General features: G+C 47.5%; 8 protein-coding genes across 8 annotated transcripts; 2 read left to right on the top strand and 6 right to left on the bottom strand.

Moving 5' to 3' along the window:
* Window positions 1–408: 408 nt before the first annotated feature.
* Window positions 409–600, bottom strand: N7471_012863 (uncharacterized protein; the record flags this gene model as incomplete). The annotated part of the gene is made up of 1 exon (XM_057285582.1): window positions 409–600. The coding sequence occupies one exon, from the start codon at window positions 598–600 to the stop codon at window positions 409–411; it is 192 nt and encodes a 63-aa protein (XP_057131848.1).
* A 581-nt stretch (window positions 601–1,181) lies between these two features.
* Window positions 1,182–3,160, bottom strand: N7471_012862 (T6SS phospholipase effector Tle1-like catalytic domain-containing protein; the record flags this gene model as incomplete). The annotated part of the gene is made up of 2 exons (XM_057285581.1): window positions 1,182–2,329; window positions 2,407–3,160. The coding sequence occupies 2 exons, from the start codon at window positions 3,158–3,160 to the stop codon at window positions 1,182–1,184; spliced, it is 1,902 nt and encodes a 633-aa protein (XP_057131847.1).
* Window positions 3,161–4,778: 1,618 nt separating this feature from the next.
* On the bottom strand, window positions 4,779–5,459 carry N7471_012861 (histidine phosphatase family protein; the record flags this gene model as incomplete). Its single annotated transcript, XM_057285580.1, has 3 exons — window positions 4,779–5,140; window positions 5,224–5,386; window positions 5,457–5,459. 3 exons carry the CDS (start codon window positions 5,457–5,459, stop codon window positions 4,779–4,781), a joined length of 528 nt encoding a protein of 175 aa, XP_057131846.1.
* A 2,925-nt stretch (window positions 5,460–8,384) lies between these two features.
* Window positions 8,385–10,765, bottom strand: N7471_012860 (fungal specific transcription factor domain-containing protein; the record flags this gene model as incomplete). The annotated part of the gene is made up of 8 exons (XM_057285579.1): window positions 8,385–8,755; window positions 8,811–9,097; window positions 9,149–9,240; window positions 9,300–10,183; window positions 10,236–10,369; window positions 10,417–10,516; window positions 10,606–10,629; window positions 10,681–10,765. The coding sequence occupies 8 exons, from the start codon at window positions 10,763–10,765 to the stop codon at window positions 8,385–8,387; spliced, it is 1,977 nt and encodes a 658-aa protein (XP_057131845.1).
* A 2,114-nt stretch (window positions 10,766–12,879) lies between these two features.
* Window positions 12,880–13,896, top strand: N7471_012859 (intradiol ring-cleavage dioxygenase; the record flags this gene model as incomplete). Its single annotated transcript, XM_057285578.1, has 2 exons — window positions 12,880–13,489; window positions 13,553–13,896. The coding sequence occupies 2 exons, from the start codon at window positions 12,880–12,882 to the stop codon at window positions 13,894–13,896; spliced, it is 954 nt and encodes a 317-aa protein (XP_057131844.1).
* A 418-nt stretch (window positions 13,897–14,314) lies between these two features.
* On the bottom strand, window positions 14,315–17,519 carry N7471_012858 (ankyrin repeat domain-containing protein; the record flags this gene model as incomplete). Its single annotated transcript, XM_057285577.1, has 2 exons — window positions 14,315–15,098; window positions 15,148–17,519. The coding sequence occupies 2 exons, from the start codon at window positions 17,517–17,519 to the stop codon at window positions 14,315–14,317; spliced, it is 3,156 nt and encodes a 1,051-aa protein (XP_057131843.1).
* Window positions 17,520–18,006: 487 nt separating this feature from the next.
* On the top strand, window positions 18,007–19,659 carry N7471_012857 (putative F-box protein (Pof7); the record flags this gene model as incomplete). The annotated part of the gene is made up of 2 exons (XM_057285576.1): window positions 18,007–18,375; window positions 18,433–19,659. The coding sequence occupies 2 exons, from the start codon at window positions 18,007–18,009 to the stop codon at window positions 19,657–19,659; spliced, it is 1,596 nt and encodes a 531-aa protein (XP_057131842.1).
* A 482-nt stretch (window positions 19,660–20,141) lies between these two features.
* On the bottom strand, window positions 20,142–22,216 carry N7471_012856 (PAS-associated C-terminal; the record flags this gene model as incomplete). The annotated part of the gene is made up of 5 exons (XM_057285575.1): window positions 20,142–20,522; window positions 20,578–21,013; window positions 21,070–21,220; window positions 21,266–22,008; window positions 22,059–22,216. The coding sequence occupies 5 exons, from the start codon at window positions 22,214–22,216 to the stop codon at window positions 20,235–20,237; spliced, it is 1,776 nt and encodes a 591-aa protein (XP_057131841.1). The 3' UTR covers window positions 20,142–20,234.
* Between the last annotated feature and the right edge of the window lie 697 nt (window positions 22,217–22,913).

Genomic DNA, 22,913 nt, shown 5'->3' with positions numbered 1-22,913 from the left:
GTCCCCAAAAAAAAACGGGATGAAAGCCTCCCGTAGAATAAAAGTCTGGCTCTTCTGTTGTCTGGTGTGGATTCGGGGGATCGCGAATGCTTATTAGTTCCCAGACGCGACAATCACGTGTCTCTATAGTCAGCCTATGGGTTAAAGCTCCCATTTTCAGTCCAAACATCTAGAGATCAATGCTGGAATTTTGAAAGAAGATGTCTAAGCAAATCGACCTTTTCCTCCATCCCTTTGACTTCTATGGACCAGAAGTACAACATATCAGTTGTATCTTTCACTGCCTTTAGCCATCCATGCGGAAGCAGATCGTAGGTGGACGAATTAAGTGCAACCGCAAGAAGAATATTGTTTTCGATCTCACACAAAGGCAGGTACAAGAAGTTAATGCACCTTGACGAGGCCGATTCATGCGAGGATGATAGGCTCATGGCCCAGGAAAATGAACAGCTTACACGGGAGCTGCTCCAGAGTCAAGCAAGCACGCTCGCAGTATGCAGATGATTTTCGAGAATTATACCAGAACTGGTACGTGCCCGTCTCGTGCGCTGGACATGCACAGACTCGTGTAGGAAAGTTGTCATCATCGACCGATTTCATCTTGACCGTCAGGACTTCCAGCCAATCTTGAAGGACCACAGTGTTTATCTGACGATGTTTCTGGTGAATATTCTTTATCCTGTGATTGGTAATTGTTGCGATGGGTTATCTGTTAATCTGCTGAGAGTATACGAAGTAGGGAGCCCAAGTCTACTAGGATAGCAAAAAAGGGCATTATTGGCAGACGAAGCTTTGAAATAACCTTCTTACGAGGGCTGAGTACTTTATGCGTTTCGCCGAAACTACCACCATATCTCACAAAAGTCAATGAGGAATTCTCCCCTCTGTAATACCCAATGTACCGTTCATCGTTGGGTTCCATAGCGGTAAAACAAGGCTGATTCCTTGATTTTTCAATAATATGAATGGTGTCAATTTATGGAGAGAAGTTCGGGAATAGCAAATTCAGATAGAATAAGAACACAACCTATTAAACTCCAACTAAGAAGCAAATAAAATAGAAGTTCTCGCGTGGAAACCCCCACACGGAACACGTTTGCGTTGATAGGCCTGGGTTTAGAGGCTTCTGAACGGAAAGCCTCAGACTGAAGCACACTGTCAACCAACGTGCACTGAGAGTGCTAAAGGGCCGTCTCCTCAATTTGAGAGTGCTCCATCGGCGTTTCCTGATGAGGTCCAGCAGAGCAACGGACAACCTGAATTCTCGTCTTTAACTCTTCATCCAGTTTGTTCACATAAGAATGCGCCGCATGTCCGGCAATGACCAGTCGCTCGTAGGAATCCCGCCCTTCAAGTCGCCACTCAGGCAAGCTGTGTGACTTGCCGATGTCATACACAAAGGAAGGAATCCCATTGCTGTCTATCACCTTGCGGCGCTCGTACTTCATATTGGCCCCAATCGGCCTGTATGTAGGATGTCTGTTGTCCTCCTCGTTCAACAACTTGAATGTTTCGACTCTGAAGTTCACAACTGGATGGACGAACTCGCAGGTATCACGAAGATCCTCTCCATCCTTCTTTGCATATTCGCCAGGGGTACGCTTCCTCCGCCCATTCAGCCAATACATCGCTGTATAGCTGTCTTTCATATCTCCAGTTCCCCATCCATATTTGTGGGGGTTCTGGTAGGATGGCTCCTCGATAGACGCAAGAGGATGCTTCACGGCTAAGGCCGTCGCTTTCACAAGACGCCAAAAGCAGTCTCTTTCAGATCTTGCTCGTGACGTGTATGTGATCTCGCCTTTGCCTACGAGCTTGTTGAGCTCTTCCAAATGCTCTTCCCGATCATTTTTCTCCTCAACGATATATCGCTCATCAAGTGAGAGGTGTTCCCTGATTTGATCCAACATCCAGGCAAATGTGATCGAAGCTAACTCCTCCATATCGCCTTTGTTATCCAATGTGTCCATGGATCCTCCGCCGATATTGATATGATATCCCGGAAACCATACTTGTTTTAAAAGAGGGTGTAACTTCAGCCTGTTGTGGGATTTGACTCGTCTTCTAGAGGCCTTGTTCCAAGCCCTCGCAGCTTTGTTGACCTCTCGGGCTGCGGCATTTACTTCGTTATCAGTAGCCCTGCCTCCCGCTTTCAGGTCCTTCGCATCTTGGAGAACCTTCGAGTATTTCTTTTCGGCCAACTCTTCCTCCTCTTTTCTAGCCTTCACATCTTCTTCTGTGGCCTTCTTCTTATCGAGATACCACAGGGTAGGCGAAAATGCTTTCCGGTATTCGTCGAGAGCCAGGGCTTGAAAGGCGTACTTGATATCTGCGAGATATCGAGGTCAGCATTACGCTTGATTGGGTACAGCGGGAAGAGAAAATAGTGTTAAATCGGAGCCTCACTATAGGAAAGCCCGACATTCTCCCAGCCGGCTGGGGATGGCAATTTAATCCCTAGGACCTCAGGCATCCCAATCGCACCAACTGTGTCGTACACGCCGACAACCTCCACCTCCCTAGACCCTTCCTGGGCCCACTCACCCCGAGGAGGCTGAGAATACAGGAAGCTCCTGTTGTTCGCGTCGCCTGCCCCTTGGTGTTCATCGGCTTTCCCCCATATCCAGTCGAACCATAAATCGCTTCTGTGGAATCGCTTCCCGTGCTTGACCTTTCGGTACACTGCCCATAGATCCGGAAATTTGTTCAAATCTCGCTTATGACAGATTCCGATGTCTGATATCAGACCAGCAATTGTCCGAGCCGTATACGCGCCACGAGAGAAGCCGAAACACATGATTTTATCACCGGGGTTGTAATTGAGAACACAGAAATTGTATGCCTCAATGACATTTCCTTCCACACCCTCTCCAACCGCGCCTTGAATGACATCGGCCAAGGGGAGTGAAGTGGTTCCAACTCCTGAATCATACCATACCACCTGCTGCCATCGCTTGCCATCTTTGTCTGTACCAACGTGATTCAAAGCGCGACAAAGTCGTGTCACATTAGACGGAACATTCACTTTTCCCGAGACCGATGACTGCCATGTGCCGTCACAGCAGATGACGATACGCTTCCGAATCGCGGTGCATTCCGCATCCTCCCGTTGGCGGCTAGACTCCTCCCCATGGAGCTCACAAATATCCACGGTATCCATAGTGTTAGGAACAGTACCCGTGTGGAGACAATGAAGTATGGAGGTTTGTGTAAAGAGACCAAATAAAAGGTGACCTGAACGAGCACGGTTCTATTTATTACGTTCTGCGCGTCGTCTATGTGCTTTTCAGCTAGTTTCGCCCCACTAGGCTGGCCTGTTCGCCTTGATTAGCTTTCGGGTAGTCCGTGGGTGCATGATGCAAATCTTCTGGGATGAGTGGATGAACCAAAAGCCACTTGAATGATAATGCTTAACCATATTTTTTTGCATCGTTTAGCTCCTCGGTACTATATTCTTCAGCAGCTACCGCTAACACCGTGGCGGCTCGTCTCGGCTCCGCCGAATTCAACATCCCAACTAGCCAATAATATGTAGGAGTATCTGCAGTAGGAGCGACTGGATTGCCTGTGCAAAACTCGCCCTGTTGACCTGTCTCTGTAAGAACCGACTTGAACCGAACTGCCGAGAAAGCCATGGAACCAGATTTGATACCCATCTATTATCAGATCCAGTAAAAATCAAACGCCACTGTATCCAAACGTCAAACAATCGCCTGAAAACAGTATGGAATTGCCGAAAGTGTCCTACACCGGACGATCACCCGCAACATGCGGGCGAGGCCGCGACTGGACAAAGGTGGTTTTCCGAGGTAAGTACTTCCATGGTCAAATCCTTTGGCTCAGAAGGGGTGGTGTTTGATGGATTAACCCTCGATCCTCGGCTAGACCACACAATCTTTCGGCTCCCAATTAGCACTGCCGTATGCAAAACACTAGAAAGTTGGGTGGACGCTGAACAAGCTAGCCCTGAAGAAGATCTAGATTCAAACTGAATATTTCCCAGTTGTAGGGTTTTCCGTACCCAGCAAACACATCAGGGCAATTCCGGCGAAATTAGAGCTTTAAATAAGAGGTTGAGTCAACCGTGGGTCGCATTCATGCAATGCGCCTTCACTCCTAACATTTAGGTTCGGGTCACCCCGACTCAGCCGAGCGGATCGTTTAGCCACCGAAACAAGAGCAATATTTTAGATCAGCACGAGCCATGGGACAGACACCTCTGATCCACGATTTTTGATAAATCACATAATAAACAAAAATTTTTGCATCCAGTAATTCTTACACCGGAAACGGCAGAATATCCCCCGGTAGTCCTGGATGTAATTGCAAGCTTTCCTGAATCTAGACAGTTCGGTAGACTTGTCACCTCGTAAGTAGCATCGATTAAATTTGATGATACTGCCACAAGATACCGACTTAAACCAAGAGGTGGAAATGTGAGAGAATATTTTGAGCTCTGAATCTATGTTACATCAAGTCTGCAGAATTAGGAAGCACGTGTGAAACCGCTCCTCACGCCATCCAGTCTTTTCTCTGTTCCGGAGCAAAAAAGGATGGAGAGAGGGATGGGAAAATAGACAGAGGATGTGATGGCGAGGGAAAAGTTCGTTAGGTTACAGTATTTGACTTAAAGTCGATTCTCTACTTCACATTCTATAATGAATTTGTGATTATCTTTATTCGAATTACTAAAAATAATCAGAAGTTACCACCATTTCATCAATTTGATTTCTCAGATAGATGATTACTCGTTAAGAAAAAAGTCCTCAGAGAGTGTATTAGTTTTTTGTCTCCGGATCAGTAGGGGCCGTATTTAATTTGAGATTATCCTCGCTGAGCACTTGAGTTATCTCATCGTAAGGGGCTGGCACGACCCAAATAAGATCAAAACGCGAGCCTGGGTATTGAAGCTTGCCAGGCCAACCACTACTCTCTGCGAATCCATTTATGCCAATAGCTTTTGCGATATCGGAGAGCTTATGATGCTCCCAGCAAATAAGGATATTTCCGGTTCCTTTATACTGTTTCGCTGCCCTAGCGACGCCTGCAGCGTCGTCTCGGTGAATACTTGAGTTGATTTCCACACCCAAGTCCTGGGCCAAGAATTGCACAGTTTCATACGGGCGTTCCTCAGAACCATCTATATTCTTTCGTTAGCTTGACATAATCCACAGAAAACCCGATTCGCAAAAGAGAACCGAAGGTGGAAGGAGTAGCGCAAACCCTTCTTAGGATGTTCAGCAACGATATAGCCAATATTATATCCACTTTCCTTTCCGAAAACTTGACGAAGACGCTGCGCTCTTGCTTCTCCCTCAGCGGAGAGATTATTAGCGCCATCATCTGGCTTTTCGCCATGTCTAATCATGTAGATAGTTGGTGAAGCCTGTATAGGGATTCAAGACCGTCAGGAAAACTCCTTAAGGTATAAATATCTCACAAGGAAGTGAACTTACCATGATACACTGACTTTCCGATCAAAGTTGACAGGAAAAAGAAGATATGCCCAGCAAAAAAGAATTCTTTGTGGGGACGGGAGTTCTTAATAGATTACTGTATATTAAGCGGATGGATGTATGATATATCTGGAGGTAAAAATGGCACGAATATCGGGCGGGTACTGTATTGCCCAAGTCTAGAACAAACGTCGTCTGTGATTAATTAGCCTTCTGCTGTCCTAAAGTTTAATGTCGAATACTAAACGTTGCATACATGGTGGAAACAGGTATTAATACCCAGAAAATCATGTGACCAATGGTACCATCCATACCATACAAAAGTGCATATTACAGTTAGTCATCTATGTCCGCACAGATTGTTGAAAACGCGGGTTTCTGTCATTTTAGTTAGTTAGAGATTCCAATATATCTGATTTTGTCCATACGTTGTCATAGAGCCAGATTTCTGTCATTTAATGCTATACTGCCCCGCTTTCGGAAATGAATCACGAGCACTTAGTAGTCTGGAAGAGTCGCCCCACCCATAATAATATCGTGTAGTAAAGTGTCAAATTAATTCAGCTATGGTGTAATGGTGAGACCTTTATTAAATATTTAGAATCAAGCATTAGGAATCAAGGACTAGACCCATGGTTACTCGACCAGGGAAGTGCCTCTGTGCGTTATAGTATTGATTAATGGGGTGCTTTTCTGGCAGAGTGAATTAGATCCAGACCCTACCTCAGCATAATTGACACAAATTTCATGCAAGGTTAATATACCCATCCAAAAATTCATTGTTGCGCCCAGATATACCTACCGTAGTTCTATATCGAGCGATGTAATTTATACTGATATAGGATGATCCAACTTGTTTATCATCTTGACAGACACTTCCTGTCGGTATAGCCCCGCATCTGATATCATAGAATCCAGACCATCTGGAAGGACCGAATTTGGAAATGAAAAAATAATAGATCAGGAGCCTTGATCATCCGTACAGTGAGATCATTTATCGGTGAGATCGTGAAGTTCAGGTGAATTATACCTGGTAACAACCAATATATGATATCTGTGGGAAAGAGTATTCATGCCCGGGAAATTAAACTACTTAGACCAAAACTTGCTTCCCTGAGGCTGAATACGTCTAATTTGCAAATTGGTACTCAGGTAATACGATTTTGGAATTCACTTGCCTTATATTCACTTGGTTCAGCGGACCATGGTTCGCGTTGACACAATGAGCAAATATGTGCCTAACATTTAACGTCGGGTCATCCGACCAAGATCATCTAGCCCGCCGAATCACAAGTATGCCTAGGAGAATATGGCTCTTTGATATAACCAATTAAGAACAAAGAAACAATGCATCCATCCGTTATTTTGTCGCAAACAGCAAAATATCTTACAGAAAGTCGTGACGCAACTTCAACCTTCCTGTATCTAGACTGTTAAAATTTTCGTATAGTGTATGATCGTGCACTGTGAAGTTTTAATCTCGTCAGTTAATTGTACGATACATAGCCATTGAGCCTTCGGGTCTTGCTGGTCAATTATCCACTTGAGCCACCACTAGTCGATCATCTTATCTTCCGGTCGGTCGATGGTGGCTCAACCCTTGCCGCTGGTGTTTCTACCCCCTTCAGTCTCGAGGGAGGAGTGTAAATCGATCTATATATCTGTGTCGACAGTGCGAAAACGTGGAAATTCCTTAGCCATGTTGCGTATGGCGCGGGTCATGAAACGATCGCTAATGGAAATGACGCTATCTGGGAACCATTCTTGATGTTGTATGAGGGGAAGATTGTCTGCTTTTTCTCCGATCAACGCGATCGAGCCCATAGCCAGAAACACGTCCATGTCACCACTACCGATCTTCTCACTTGGTCCGCCGATGTTCCTGATGTTGTTTATTCCGCCCAGGGTGACCGGCCCGGCATGACTTACGAATATTGTGGAACTGTGGTTGTGCTGTGCACTGCAAGATTGCCCCCTCGCCTTTGGTGTTCGACGCTGTTGCAGGAATTCCATTGGTCTCAAATGACACGCGTCCTATCACTCCCTATGGGTCTCCATATGTGATTTGGACGGCCAACCCGCATCGCCAGGACGGTTCTGGGCTAATTATTGTCAGCTCCGGTAACCAGGAAGTGGTATTTGTCAACGAAGATGCGGCAGATGTACATTGTTGGAAGACTGTGAATGTGGGGATGTGGTCTGCCTACTCTCACTCAATGAGAATTGTCACCATTGGGGATGCTAAGAAGTTGTTGTTTGCGAATGAGACGTGTCTTATGCAGAGATATTTTATTTGGCTAGGTGACTAGGTGCAGATAGACTGTAGTTCAGAAGTTAGGTATTCAATGTATCCTTTTTGTTTTGATCGATGACCACATAATACTAGATAAGGAAGAGTCCTCTGGAGTTTGCGTTCGACTCAAAGCCTCAGCAGCCATCCAGAAAGACCGAACGCGACCCCCGCAATCCGTCGGGAGGAAGTGACTCCATGCCCACTTTCGATCCCAAGCATATCCAAATCCCCTCCCGAGAAAACATCAGATTTCAGGTCATCTATTCCTAGCCGACTTCAGGCCCGAAAATCAACCGACGGACGCCGTTTCGGCTCCACTTGCCAATCTTGCGGGGGTAGACTATAAGTGAAACGCCGGTTAGTCCGGACTTGGTTTCGATCCCGAACCAGAAATTAATGTGGGAAATGTACGATTTCCAGTAAAGGGATACAAACTTAGCAACAAAAACGAACATGGACCAGCATAAAACGTTTCAAAATCGGCTTAGAGAACAATACCATGGCAATGAACATGTAAATAGGTGGCTCCCTTAACGATGATCCCTGGACCCAAAGGATGGAGTCCGTAGGTCAATTTTAGCTCCCTTTATCTACCGCAACATGAACTTGACAAAAGAAGCAAAAGTCAGAGCCTCTTAGTCCCTCTCATCAAGCAACAATGCATTCAGCTCCTGTAGTTTATCTCTGCAGTTCACTTCTATCCGCATAATAACATCGACAGATTCTTTTTGTGTCACCAGTAGGCGCGAGACGAGCCAGAAGTTGTATCCATTCTTGTAGAACCCCAGTGAAGCCCATTCTTCCTGAGAAACTTGGCTGCGGAGTGCAACCCAGTGATCACGCCAGCGAAACAAAGCTTTGCGGATCGTGTCGAGAACTGAGCCGTTGGAATTGAGACTTGTGCCTGGACCGCTGTCTCCCCTGCCCTGCGCGTTATTGTCGAAATGGCTCCGGTGTATGAATGGACCCAAGGTGGACATTTGCATGTCGATAAAGACGTATAGCACTGTATCAAATAATTAGTGGAAAGAGAAAGACTTCGGGATGGGGCCGGGCCATACGGTGAATCAAAATGAACATGTCTAAGATTGTTAAGTCCATATGGCTAGTCTCAAGAGACCGCTGTCGACAGCCAACCTGAGTATTATCATCAAAGAGGCCCTTGAAAGCCTTGGAAATCGTGACCCCGCGCGAAAATCGGAAATGGAGCTCACTAAACGGTTGCTCCGCCTGGAAAATCGATTCTTTGCAAGGAAGCTCGAATTCCATCTCGCTGGATGTTAGGCGACATGGGTAGTTTTGGTAAAAGAAAAAAGCGCAATCAAGCAAAGAGAGGATTGCGATTGTACTGTGAAATGTGAGCTGGAATATTCAACTCGACAAGTTGTTTGGGACACACCGAATGTGGCACTCTTTTTGGATCCACAAATGCTCCGAGGCCCATTCTTGAAGTTGGTGTCGAGCTTTAACCAGCTCAATCCCCCGAGCAACCTATTGTGAGACTGTTGGTCTGACGATATACTAAGGAGGGAGAATAGCTGTAAACTTACCTTGACAACCTCACTAAATCGGCTCTCAATCGCACGGTCCCGCGAAATCCGGCTCCCCGCCCAGTATTGGATCACGGTGATCAAGAGTCCTGCCTGTAAATTTTGGAACTTGACCCAATCGTCCAGTCCGTCCTCATAGCATAGGTCACCGGTGAAATTAGCCTCAATCACACTCTCTGGTGAGAATACATTATTAGAAAAGATTAAAAGCTCCACAAAATCGAGTAACCGCTTCGCAACGGTGAGCTCTTTCCGGTCAGTGCTGTACATCGCCCCCATAAAGACCATCGAAGCTAACAATGGGACAGACATCGTTTCGATATCCAAAGTAGGCTCATGAACCATCGCACAGCTTGGATGCCAATACGTAAAATAGAAAGCGACGAACTTTCGGATGCGTGCGGTTGTCAGGAGAAATATAAGGTTGGTAGAGAGGTCTTCACGGGCGTTAGCATCCGTCAAAACAGTGCAACCTCGCGCCAATATGGATTCGGCCAAGGCCATCACGAATGGCGGTTCAGGTTCAAAGATTGTATCATTCCAGAATACGGAGTGATTGGCAAATTGCGCAGATAGGTCATGATAAGGACTACCGTTATGTGGAGATTTGTGTCCAACGCTGAAAGGACTGTTAAAAAAGTCGAGAAAGTCTTCTTGGAATAATTGAAGTTCAGGAACGCTGGAATCCATAAACGCAAGAGTAGCATCTGTCTTTTGGCTTTCCAAGTGCTGGGTGTGATATATGAGGCCCCGGGGCCGCTCTTCACGCGGTGGATGTCGAAATGTCTCAGTGAAGCTGTCTGTCCCACCATTGAGTAAAGATTTGACTGACTCACGATCTGATGACTGGTTAAAAGACTCGTGCCTCATCAACGCCGATTGTACTGCCCAATTATTGAGTGAGTTATTCCTCAATAAGTTTCAATTTGCGCATACCTTTGTCAAAATCGGACTTTTTGGGGCAGGAGGCTTGCACATTGTTGCAGTTTATATCTTTCTTGCAGCAGGACTGGCATGGACTTTCTCCGTCGCAACGAAGTTTCAACGAGATACACTGTGCGTAGCGGCAACTATATCAGTACAGCTCAATACAGATACCACGCAACGGCAAGCCTACTGATTGGCAAGCATGTCGCCGTCTACCTCTCTGGGTATTTTCTGGTATCTCATGTTCTCCGCGCTTAGCGCAATCTGGATAGTGATGGCGGAGATTATCACTGAATAGGAAGCGTAAGAATCAGAGCTAGTCTATGAGGATCTGGTTCGCCAGCTAACCATCGTGCAAATGTTTCATTGCAAAATTCACAGAAGTATGGCTTCTTGCCGGTATCTGGCGAGGCTTAGCTTTGGAACTGGAATAGCTCTGGGGTGTTTTGCATACGGCGCAGATGGTGTCTTTTCAGGTGATCACTGCGGCTGAAGGGTTGGTTGCAGACTGTGCAGCGGAATTCTTTGTCTGTCTTCATGATAGGCTATCGGCAGGGGAAAAGACCCCGGGGTAGTAATGTTTTTAAAGGGGAAAAGTGTAATTTCTGAGGTATTGGCTTTGTGCAAACCGTCCGTGCAGAGATACATCCGGTAGGATCACACTAACCGGACACAATGATATCATGACATGAACTAAATCCGAAGTCTTTTACTTACACTTTTTTGTACTTGGGGAAAATAAACATATATGAGTTTGTCTAAACAGTCTTGAGCGGCTTGGGAAAATCGATATTTTTTCTAAATACCTTACCCCCAAGTCAGCGAATGGCGTTGTCCTCAATGTATTCGTATTCAAAGTTCTCCTAGCGGGGCTACACAAAACCCACCATCGAGTGAAGGGATGATCCTGTCTGTCTTACACAAAAAAAGTCCCCCGTTGCCCCGGGGAATGGACTACTAGAATTATCTTCCTTCGACCATACATGGCTACGTCAGTCATTTTGCAGATGTAAAACCAAACACATTCTGTATAGCTAATATGTAATAATAAAGTGGATGTATTCACCGACGGGTCGTTATATTCGTAAATCCTTGTAAGCAATACCTTTTCGTAGCTGTAAACTCTGAATTCTTAAAATGTTGGTAGAACAGGGTTGCCTCCGGGCGGGTGGGGGGGGGGGGGGGGGGGGATTTCCGGTCCAATAACAATGACTATCAAAGGACCTTAGTGTCGGGAATCCCCTACGAGGTAAGCCAAGGATCAACGAAAGCAATCAGTGTTCCCACTTTGATCGACTTCCACGATCCTCATGCCCCCGGGGTATTTCCGAGAAAGTTGGGGGAATTCCAGCTTTAGAGTTTTCGTCCAGTTACCCGCACGGTGGGGAATAAAGCTTATTCTGGTTATGCCATACTGCGTAGTGAGTGACTCAATTGCCTTTGATGGGCGTTAGCCTAGTCCCAAAACATATAGTAAATGCGATAAAATACAATTTGATATCTCAACAACGATAGTCTATATGGAGATTTCCTTATAGCTTAATGCTTTTTAGGTGATATCTAGCATCCTTAGGGAGTTTGGGTGACTTTTCATGATTGTGATATAGTTATATATTTCTAGTTTTTAGCAACGTAATTTTCGGTATTTTTTGAAATGATGATAATATAGCCTTCTACTTTCTTTGAAATTGATAAATGGTGCGTCAATAACTATCGACAAATAAGGAGATGAAGTAAAAACGTGGTTGTTGAGATATAAATGTAGAATATATCGCGAGTTTGGCGAGGTCTAGCGAGAGTAAAGGATGCCGCACGTGAATTTAGGCTAGCGTGTTGCTGCCTTCTGGCCGATTAGCTTTCGGTGGCCTATCTCTATGACCGGCCCCTCAAGTAGTTGGGTGTTGTATGGGTCGTGTTAGGGGCATAGGCTCTGGACCATGTACCATACATAGCAAGATCAGGTAAATGCCGTCCTAGCATTTACTAAAACGACCATTTATGACAACTAACCAGGTTGTCATACCAGAGTTTCCACTATGTAATGCCTTCCCGGGTGTGCCAGCCCAGTCCAACCCGATACCTCAGTCCCATTGCAGGTCCTGACAGGTCGTAACACCATGCCGGAAAGCCGGGCCTTCGACCGCCGACCTCTAACCTCCGACCGCCGATGATACCTATAAATAAATAAACTTCTAGCGTGTTTGGGACGTTCCCCTGCGTTGGTAGCATCATCCCGGAAATCCCCCTCGGGAAACTTTATCCATATCTAACAAATCACGGAAGCGCCTTGGATCCACCGCAAGCATTTGGGGCCTCGTAGTAAGTGGAACAAGGCCTGGGCAATTGCGTGGTCACCGAAGTAATCGATGATAAGGGTAGTGATAGACTTAACGATGGAACGCCAATATCTCCAATATATGAGGATTCGAGACATGTAGATCACCCTCTCCTTATTCCGCCCAAGGGCTCCGATTGGAGCAAGCTGGGTATTTTTGGTGCTTTATTACAAATTGAACGTGGGTTAAGAAGTATAAAAGAGAAGTATAAAAGTACCCTTGAGTCGTACCTGCATTGTTGATTATCTCCTATTTATCGCAAAGTCATTGAACAAGAGTCGTTCAAGTATTGACTTTTATTTCTCTTAGTTTCTGCTATGCACTTCAATCTATTTCTTCTCGTCTGTGTGGCAATCGGAGTGTTTGCCCACTCCGGCCCGCATAAAGTCCCCCATCGCTCTATTGTCCAACGCCAGAACCAGCTGAGCAGACGGTGCGCCGATCACGTGGCGAACTTCAACAAACGTCGCATAAATAGGCGCTGGGAAGCCTCAGGTCGGAATGCCACGTTCGAGATCACTACCGAAGCCCCGTTCTACGAAACTGTACAGAACGATACGTGCGTACTCACACCGGAGGTGACCAGTGGTCCCTATGTCTGGCCTAGGTCTCAGATCCTGCGCCAGGATATGGCTGAGGACCAAGTTGGGGTTCCGCTGTGGCTTGATATCGGAGTGTTGGATATGGCGACCTGCGAGCCGCTTCCTAATGCACTCGTTGACCTGTGGCACTGCAATGCCACCGGCTCATACTCGTCTTTCACAGAGCTGTCGCCAAACACGCCCTTTTCGGAGCTCCTAACGCAGCTCAATATCACTGGCTTTGATGCGGGTGTGACAGATTTGCATACGGATGACTCAACTTGGTTGCGTGGGATCTGGCCCACGGATGAGAACGGGATAATGGAGATGAAGACTATTTTCCCTGGTAAGCTTAGGAAATTTAAAAAGATAAACAATCTCGAAGGCCATGACTGATGAATTTAATTAGGGTTTTATGTCGATCGTGCAATCCACATCCATGTCCAGGTTCACACTGAATGGTCAACCAGAGAGAACGGTACCATCATTGCCGGCAATACCATTAGTACCGGGCAGCTCTACTTCGAGGAAGAGTTGGAGCAGAAGATCATGACTCTGCCGCCCTATCTTTCCCACACTCAGATTAACCGCACAATCAATGCTGCGGACTCGTTCTTTTCGGGGGGCACGAAGGGAGGGTATAATCCAGTGGTTTCTGTTGTGCCTGCTGATGGCAAAGACGTGAGAAATGGTGTGATTGGGTATATCACTGTTGGTGTTGATACTTCTGTCATTGAGACTTTTGACAAATAAACGATCCTAAGACATATGGCAGAGGGTGGATATTTTGAGATCTGTCTTTAATCCTATTTGTGGACACTGGTGACTGTACATATTTGGTTCACCAAATCAGTCCTCCAAACGACCCTAATATAAGATTAGGTGTCGCGATCCAAATAGGAACTCGATAGCTTGTGGTGTAGTTGAGATCCCAGCGTGATCTATGATGATTTGGACTGTTATGTTGTTGTGTAACTGGAATATATCCATCATATTCATATCTGCTAGTTGTTGAAGAATGCATACTGATTTGGCCAAATGTGGTATATAACATTTACGATCTATTGCAACTTTAGAGAATCAGATTAAAAAATTAAAGTAGATTATAGCAATCAATGGGTGAAATAGCATTATTGATAGAATTATAGTCTATAAATTGTGGAATGCCCAATCACACCTTGACCTGGACATCCCCTTCATCGGGGGTTGTGTCCTCTGCGACAAGAGCCTCCCAAAGAATAGGAAAATTATGGAACCGAAGTCTCTCCTCCGCCGTCATTTTACTAACCACGCCCTGTACCATGGCACCTGCATTGACCAGCAACTGCGCAATTCTCAGCCTCTCCTCACTGAGCACATCTCCTTGACGAGCGTAGTATTTATCCGTATCGAGCGCGAGGTGAAGTGCGGTCGGACCATGGCCCGGGGTACAAAAGAATATCTTCTTGCCTGTCTTTGTGCTTGCATGGACATCAACGCCAAGGTCGAGTAATATTTGGACAATATCTACATGACCGCCCATACTGGCGAGGTGAAGAGGCGTGCCGGTCCAGGAGTCAGTCAAGTATAGACCCGAAGGCTTGTCAAAATTGTCATTCCACTCCTGGGTGACACAATGTACATTTGCACCATGGGCGATGAGATCTTGGACGGTTTTTATGCGGCCCCAATAGCATGCAATATGCAGTGGTCGCCAGCCAAAGTTATCAGCAGCCTCGATGTCGGCTTTTTGAGTCAGCAGGAATGATAGCATCTCACTATTTCCTAATTTTGCTGCTTCATAAACCATTGAAGTGCCAGGGCTGCGTGAGTTATTGAGGCCTAAGTATCGATCGAAGATGTAGTTTGGAGCAATTCGCAGCACGCTCGAAATTACATGCAAGCCTTGATGAGAATTCAAAAGGGTGAGGTCACTCTTGTTCCTCAGCTTTCCAAACTCCTCGCCCCGTTGAGATCTTTTGCATCGTTAGCTCCTAATTATCTTTGACTGGTAAGCAAACTTACTTGTAAGACTCCGCCTCATTTGCCGATTTGTAAAGAGCTTCAAATGCATTTGCATGACCGGCAATAGCAGCGCAGTGAATGGCAGAGGTTCCCTGATTGTCAAGAATGTCGATTCTAGCCCCGTTTGATATCAATGTTGTAAGCAGCTCATTATTGCCCTGCTCTGCAGCGAGATGTAGAAGCGTACGGCCTTGATAGTTGGTTCTGTTGAGGACGTCCGCTTTCTTCAGACCGTAGCAGACACGAACAATCGCACCGTTCTCCTCTGGTATGTCTGCCAGGAACGATGACCAGTGGGACTGGCATGGATCAGACAAAGCTTTATCTAAGAGACATTGCAGGTCCTGCGACTCTCCGTACAATGCAGCAGTCAAAATAGGGTCGAATGCGTCTGAAGAGACAGCGTACACGTCTGCGCCGAATGACAGAAGTTCTTCAAGTATGTTGCGTAACCCGCCGATGCTAGCAACAAGATTTAAAGGAGTTGTGATTTTTGGACCATCCTTGACACACTTAGTCTTTGTCTTCTCAGCAATCCTCTCTATATCCTCCTCGTCGCTCGCTGAATCCTCCTCGCCGCTCTCTGAAACCCCATGTTCCCTGTTTGGGATTTCATTTGTCTCGCAGAAATTCACGTCCACTCCCGCATGTATTATGGTAGTCAATATGGATTTGAACCTTGCGTATAGGTCGTTGGCAGGATTTCTCTTTGTTGTGTGCTCTGTATACGCTCGGATCAGCGTCACGACCGCGAATGGCGGTGGCTCCACCCCATTTTGCAGTAGAAGATCCAGAACGTTGGGTTCGAGATCTTTGAGGGCGTTGTCAAATACGACTTGCAAGTCAATGTTGGTAGGAAAGGTAGCTCCAAGACGCATGAAGACGCCAACCACTTTCCATCGATTACCAAGTAGAGCGATGGCAAGTGGGGTGCGTGAATCATCGTCTTCTAATGTCCACGAACCACGACTATTCTTCCGAATAATTCTCATAATAGTCCGCGAACGAATACCGCTGTCTTGGTCTTCGCTTGAATGGGGTGGTCTTGACACTGACAGGTTGAGAAGGCTTGGCGAAAGGTCCGTAGCATCTTTCCGACAAAGTAAGCAGGCTACCTGTTCGAGGTCTTGTATATTGACATTATCGTCACATCGGGCGAAGTAATGTAGTGGCGTTTGACCTCCGTGGTCCAAGGCATCCACCGAGGCCCCTGACTGGACCAGAAGCTTGATGAGCGAGACATGAGGTTGCAAGACCGCGTAGTGAAGTACTGTCATTCCAAGGGAATCAGTCAACATCGGATCTGCACCTTTGGACAGTAGGAATCGCACAATAGCTAAGGTCTTGTCTTCTGGTAGCTGCGATGTATCTTCTGGATATACCTGGCGAAATTTGGCGCTGCGACCGAGTAAAAACCCACAGGCTTGCATAAGTGGGGATGCACCTTTTCTGGTCAACCGGAAGTCAAAGCCTTCAGTGAGGAGACGACAATCCAAGTGCTGTGATGATTCCCCGTATTCCTTGGCCTGTTGCAGGTTCACATCCGCCCCACCATTGACGAGGGCGGTGATTGTATCCAAGAACCCATTCATGACAGCTTCATGTAGAGCTGTGCGCCCGGCCAGCGTTGCGTAATTGACATTAGCATCATGTTGCATGAGACATTCCACATAACGTGGATCACTACGGAAGGCGGCTACATGAAGTGCATAGTCAAGGTTGACGTCTGCGCCCGCCTTGATGAGCATCTGCATCACTGACCACTGGTTATCACGGATAGCATACATCAGTAACGTAGACTTCCAATCCGATTCATTCGTTCTGTGGCTGTTGAGATCATTGCTGCCACGTCCATACGGTGTGAGAATTCCAGACTCAAGTCCGTGATGATGCTGCTCCTTTCCCATAACCCTCCACAGGTTGGCCGAGAATCTTGACCGACCGATATCAAATTTCCCTTGATCCCACAGTACGTTGAACTTGGCAACGCGCAGCCTTCTGTCCGGGATCTCTAGGCGAAGCGCGAGCTCCCAGAAGATCTCCACATCACTGGATGTCGCGATATTTCGCCCCTCAGCGGCCAGGATAATAGGAGGGGGCCCATCAATGTATGATTTGACCTCCTCCGAGGGCATTCTGTACAACTCGGGGTCAGGCTGCTCAGAATCCGAATGGTACTCTAAAAGCTTTTGAATGATATGTAGATGTCCACCAACAACAGCCCAGTGCAGTGAGGTCCACCCAGATTTGTCCCAAGATCGATAATTTTCGCCATTGTCGAGGAGCATGCTCAACTGTTCTAGATCTCCGCGGAAAGCCGCCCGGGATAAGACACTCTCGGGCTCGAGATTTGTGCTGTGCCCCATAGTCATATCGACGGTTATGCCGATCAGTGAGGTGTTGGACGTTGCGAGTTGAGGCTCCCACCCGGGATTACCCCCCGCCAAGGAGAGTAGGCGAGTAATTTCCACGCTAGAGACGTCGAGCTTCTTCCCCCCTCCCGGCCCCAAATATCAGGCGCATGTCTTCAATAATCTATCATCATAGGTGTTTTAAGCCTGTGCTGTCGACATTGCAAGTTTCTCGCTCACCGGAGTGGTAGGACCTGTCATCATTTCTTCGAATCTTTGGGGCTCCGATACGAATCGAACCTCCAAAGACCTATGCCTGGTGTTGAATAGAATAAGTAGTAATACAACTTCAATAAGAGTACTCCGTAAAGAAGATAAACCAGAGCTCCCATGTGAGGTCATCGCTCGAAAAAGCCGGGGATGCCAAGCCTCCCGAGATCGGCATGTGTCATCGCTTTGGTGACAAATGTTTGGATGAGAACGCCGTCCCTCCGACCACCACCTCGCCATGGACGACAACGATGAGCTTGAGTCGTTCCGCCAACAGTGGCGCGAGGAGGTCACTCGTCGATCAAAACCCAAGGCTGCCCCTCCTGCTCCTGCAACTCCGACCCCTCCGGCTCGTCTTCCGCCCACACGCCACGAGGCCTCACACCGCAAGGAGATCGAGGAAGAGGGTCCGCCGCTGGCTTCCTTTGATCCCGATGAGCTGGCCCAACAAGTCGGTGAACTGAGTGTGGAACCACCCGAAGATGACTTCTCACGTCGAGAGGTAGCAGAACCAACATCTGCACTGGAGCACTTTGAACGAGCGGTCGAGAAGGAGGCCGAAGGCAACTTGGGAGATAGTCTTTCACATTACCGGAAGGCATATAGGGTGAGTTTTCATCCCTACGAATGAAAATTACCATCCAAGGTACTCATTTCTGTCTAGCTAGATTCCGCGGTCGACAAGTCCTACCGGAATAAGCACTATGCCCATGTATGGAAGAAGCCAAATCAGCCCGCGCCCACTACCCCTGTCGCTGTGACCCAGCAGCCCGATGTACCGATCCTCCCGACATCTGAGCTCATTGCATCGTTTGCACACCTGCCAATCTCACAGCTGGATCCTATCTTCGAGAACACACCACCGCCCCCTTGCCCGATCGCCACTGTGCCGTCGGAAGTGTTAGTGGAGATTCTGCGGCATGTGGCAATGAACGACCCATCGGCATTTGGCCGGATGGCACTGGTCTGCAAGCGGATGGCGTACCATTTCGCTCACGAACAGCATATCTGGAGACGGATCTGTCAAGGCCCGGAGTTTGGCTTCCAGGGAATGCATTATGACTTTGCATGCGACCTGCATGGGGAACCGATTTACACCCTTGCGCCGCGATACACTCCATTTCCCAAGGGCGGGCCTGTGGAAATCCCCCCGCCGCTGTCTTCATGGAGCCAAGTGTTCCAGACCCTACCTCGGATTCGTTTCACGGGCATCTACATTAGCACGGTCAACTATACTCGGCCTGGTGCTGCATCTGCGTACTCGAATCTGTCGTGGAACAGCCCCATCCACATCGTGACTTACTACCGCTATCTGCGGTTCTACCCAGATGGCTCGGTAATCTCGCTGCTCACTTCAACGGAGCCAGTCGATGTGGTCCCTCATATTAGCAAAGAGAATTTGATGGCGTCGCGCACCCCAACACACCGAAAACATCAGCGGCGTCTGTCCGATGCGGGTCATACCCTATCTGGAGCCACTGATGCCATCCCACCTGTCGCCACGAATACATTGAAGCATGGCCTTCGGGGCCGGTGGCATTTGGCCTCGCCTGTTGACACTTCTGAAACTTGCGAAACCACCGCCGAGGTCTGGAAGCCCCACTCAGCCTCTGATCAGAAATCGCTTCTTTCCGACGAGCGGGATCTCATCATTGAAACAGAGGGCGTAGATCCCAAGTACGTTTACACGATGCATCTATCGCTACGTTCCTCGACCGTACCGAAATCTGCTCAAGTTGGACCGGCTCCTCCCAACCCATCGAAGAACACCAAGCTTGCCTGGAAGGGTTTCTGGAGTTACAACAGACTGACGGATGACTGGGGGGAGTTCGGTCTTCGCAATGACCGAGCATTCGTTTTCCGACGCGTACGCGGCTGGGGCCTAGACTGATATGATTGATGACCTATACATGAATGATTTGTTACATACATCAAAAAATGAGATGACTCGGGTTTCGGCCTGTTAGTACTATGTCTCTCATGGATTCCTTCCCCATTTATTCCCTTGTTGCTTCTAAAATATCAGCTAAGTGGTTGGTTTTAAACACAAGACGGTATTTATTATATGCATTAAATGTTAAAATACGACAGTACCATATACATCACATGGGATATTGTTTCCTTCACTCCAACAGGCGTTGTCTTTGAGATAAGATGTCAATGTCTCACGTGTGACAGCATCTGCGCCAAGCTGCATCCCACTAACATTCCCAGCAAAAGCCAAGCAAAAATAAGGATCTATCATGCATCCTTACGAGGGAGACGATATGGCATATGTGCTTCAGCTGCGGCTGAGACCCGCAGTGAAGACTTAGTTAGACTTTGACAGTGCAGATCAGGATACTCTGTGGAAAGGCCGAAGATACTATTTTGGTTCTATTCACAATAAAAAGGAAATATATACATGGGAAAGGTCTAGACAATTAAACTAAGTGCCAATTAAGTGCCTGCTCGTCCCCGTCCTCATCAACCATCATCCACAACTACAACCATCCACACACCCACTTGACCATTACTCGCAAGTAGAGGCGTGCAATGGACCCAGCGATTGCGACCATCAGGATTGGATCGCGTCGTCCACTTGATACGCGCAGTCACACTGCGACCAACCTTCATAGCTTGTAGCAGGTCATCTTTCACCGCTGAAGAACTGGCGATACGCGATAGGAATGGTGATTGCAGCATTCCTGGGATCTGGAGGGCGGGCGACGTGAACAGAATCCGCAGGGAAGGGTAGGGTCGGACGAGAAGGTACTATATCATGTTAGTATTTGCAACCAAATCTGGAAATATACTTCTTTTCTCTTACATTCTCGTACACGCCGGCAAATGACATCCGGAAAAAGGGCGATTTCATCTCAAGTAGACGGATGGCTTCAGCCTCTCTTTCTAGCGATGCGTCTGGCTGCAACCATGATCGCGGGCGATGTGGAGGCGCGACGCTTTTCGCAGGTTGGAACAGGTTTCCACCGTACTGTTGAGCAGCGGAGAGTTCCCGCGGACTGAACAGCTCGGTCAGTTCCCGGAACTCATCCTTTTCTTCTGGTTCTGGTGGCTCCGCAGTGCTCTCTTCATCGGGATCCCGGTATTTGTCTTGTAGTTCCATCAAAGATTCCATCGAGGCACCCTCCATTGCAAGTCCCGAGACGTCGATCTGTGCGCCGATGAAGTATTTGACACGCCCGTGGCTGTCGCATAGGGGTGCGCACTGGAGTAGGTTCATGAACGGAGAGCCGTCGCGACGACTGGCTATGTTAGTGGCTGGTGACTAGATTGGGAAAAGCTGAGTGGTAGAGCATACTAGTTAAGAAACATCTCCGAGTGATGCCGGCCAGCATGGATAGCTTCACGAATTCGACGGACACTGTTTGCATTTGTCTTCGGGCCCTGGAGGAACCGACAATTTCGACCGAGCACGTAATCCATACCGTACTGTGTTGTTCTGTGGAATTCTGATTTTGTTAGTCCGATTCAGACAGCAGGATATAAAAACATACCTTCTGATGCAAAAATAATTGGATTGTCAGGTCGCGATGGGTCCGTCAAGCAAAATACTTCTGCCAGTGCATTCGAAGTCCCGCGGAACTTCATTGGCAAAGTTCCTCGGACTCGCTCCTCGACGATCTTGCTTGTGATGGAGATACACCTTGACGTGATGAATGCAGGGAGTTCCTCGGCAGTCAGAGCCAGCAGCCCGTCCACAACACGCTGCTCCAAAACTCGGTTCACCGTCACCCCGGCGGCTTCCCCATCCGTCTGCACCACTGGAGGGGGCACATCGACCGAGAGCCGGACGAGCGCATTAGCATATTCAATTGCCTTGAGCGCTTTGGAGGCATTGAGATAGTATGTGAGGGTAGAAATCGAGCGCGGCCGTTCTTCCAGAAGGAAATCACGAAATCGGGCCAGATACCGGGGGTTGTTTAGGATTGTGAGCATATGTTCGGATGAGAACATGATGTCTGCAATTCGTTCCAGCTTATACAGTGGTAGATCACCCCCATCGTAAGGCGCAATGAGATCATATGAGCCGTTCTCTTCACTGACGGGATTAAACTCTGGCGCTCCCTCGTTTGGATTGATTTGTTGGAGAAGAGGGAGGTCATTGGCCGTAGCATGGCGACGCAGGTTTTTGATAGATGGCTTCGGTGTGGGATACACTTCCATCTTTTCCTCGTCAATGGAATCTAAATTTTCCATCCTCGGTGGCTGGGGGAAGATGTCCAGTAACGGGTCACTTCTGTTTTGTCAGCGCATTCAATTGAACCCATCGCCTTGAGTTCGACTTACCGTGACGATCGACGAGATTCGCTGACCCATTCGTGGTATTCATCTTGAATCGTCTCGGTGAATGAGCGCAATGACTCTGCGTCGGGGCTTCTCAGCCCATCATGGAGCCCATCGAGCGTATCGAGCCCCTGGAGGCCACGGGGATCTGTATGCGACATTGTTTGAGCAAGGAAAATACAACAATTGCTGTAGAACAGCCCGGGAACAGACCTTTTCTTTAATAGTTAGAAATATTTTCCCACTGCCACCCCCCTCCTGAATGATACATCATTTCATCGACTCATCAGCGGGTTGTCAGTACGAAGCATGCGACAGACACAATGGAAAGACTCTGACAAGTACTTTGTACAAAACAATAGGGGAGGTCATAATGGCAAAAAAGCAGATCGATCGATGGGCTACTAAGCTCCACGAGATCGGTGTCGATCATTGACCGATGATGCCACAGTGCAGCGGATGACCTTCGGCGACCAGCTATTGAACTTTGAGCTGAAAAACTTCACTGGAATTGCCTGCAATTGCGATACATCCATTGGATTGTCCGCAAATAGGCTACGGTTTGCTATTCCCCATTCGTTAGTTGACAGGGATCTTGAACTCTTTCGCCTTTGAAGGCCCGAGCGTATCGCAATGCCGCTTGTGTCTCCGACGTAAATTCTATACTTCAATTGTCATATCGAACAGACTAGAAGTTTATATAGTTATAGTGAAATAGGTATGTAGCTATAACTCTTTATTTGATCTATAGAACGAGTAATTCGTTGGATTTGTATTTTATTATACAGAAATAGAGTGGTTAACTGCAGCGGAGAATATCTAAATCCGAGGCCGAGTCTTCCTACGAACCCATCACCT

Source organism: Penicillium samsonianum, assembly GCF_028829775.1.
Source record: "Penicillium samsonianum strain IBT 33392 chromosome Unknown utg000007l_segment0_segment0, whole genome shotgun sequence".
Taxonomy (NCBI): domain Eukaryota; kingdom Fungi; phylum Ascomycota; class Eurotiomycetes; order Eurotiales; family Aspergillaceae; genus Penicillium; species Penicillium samsonianum.
Note: the sequence above shows the minus strand (reverse complement) of the source record. Positions and strands in the feature narration are given on the sequence as shown.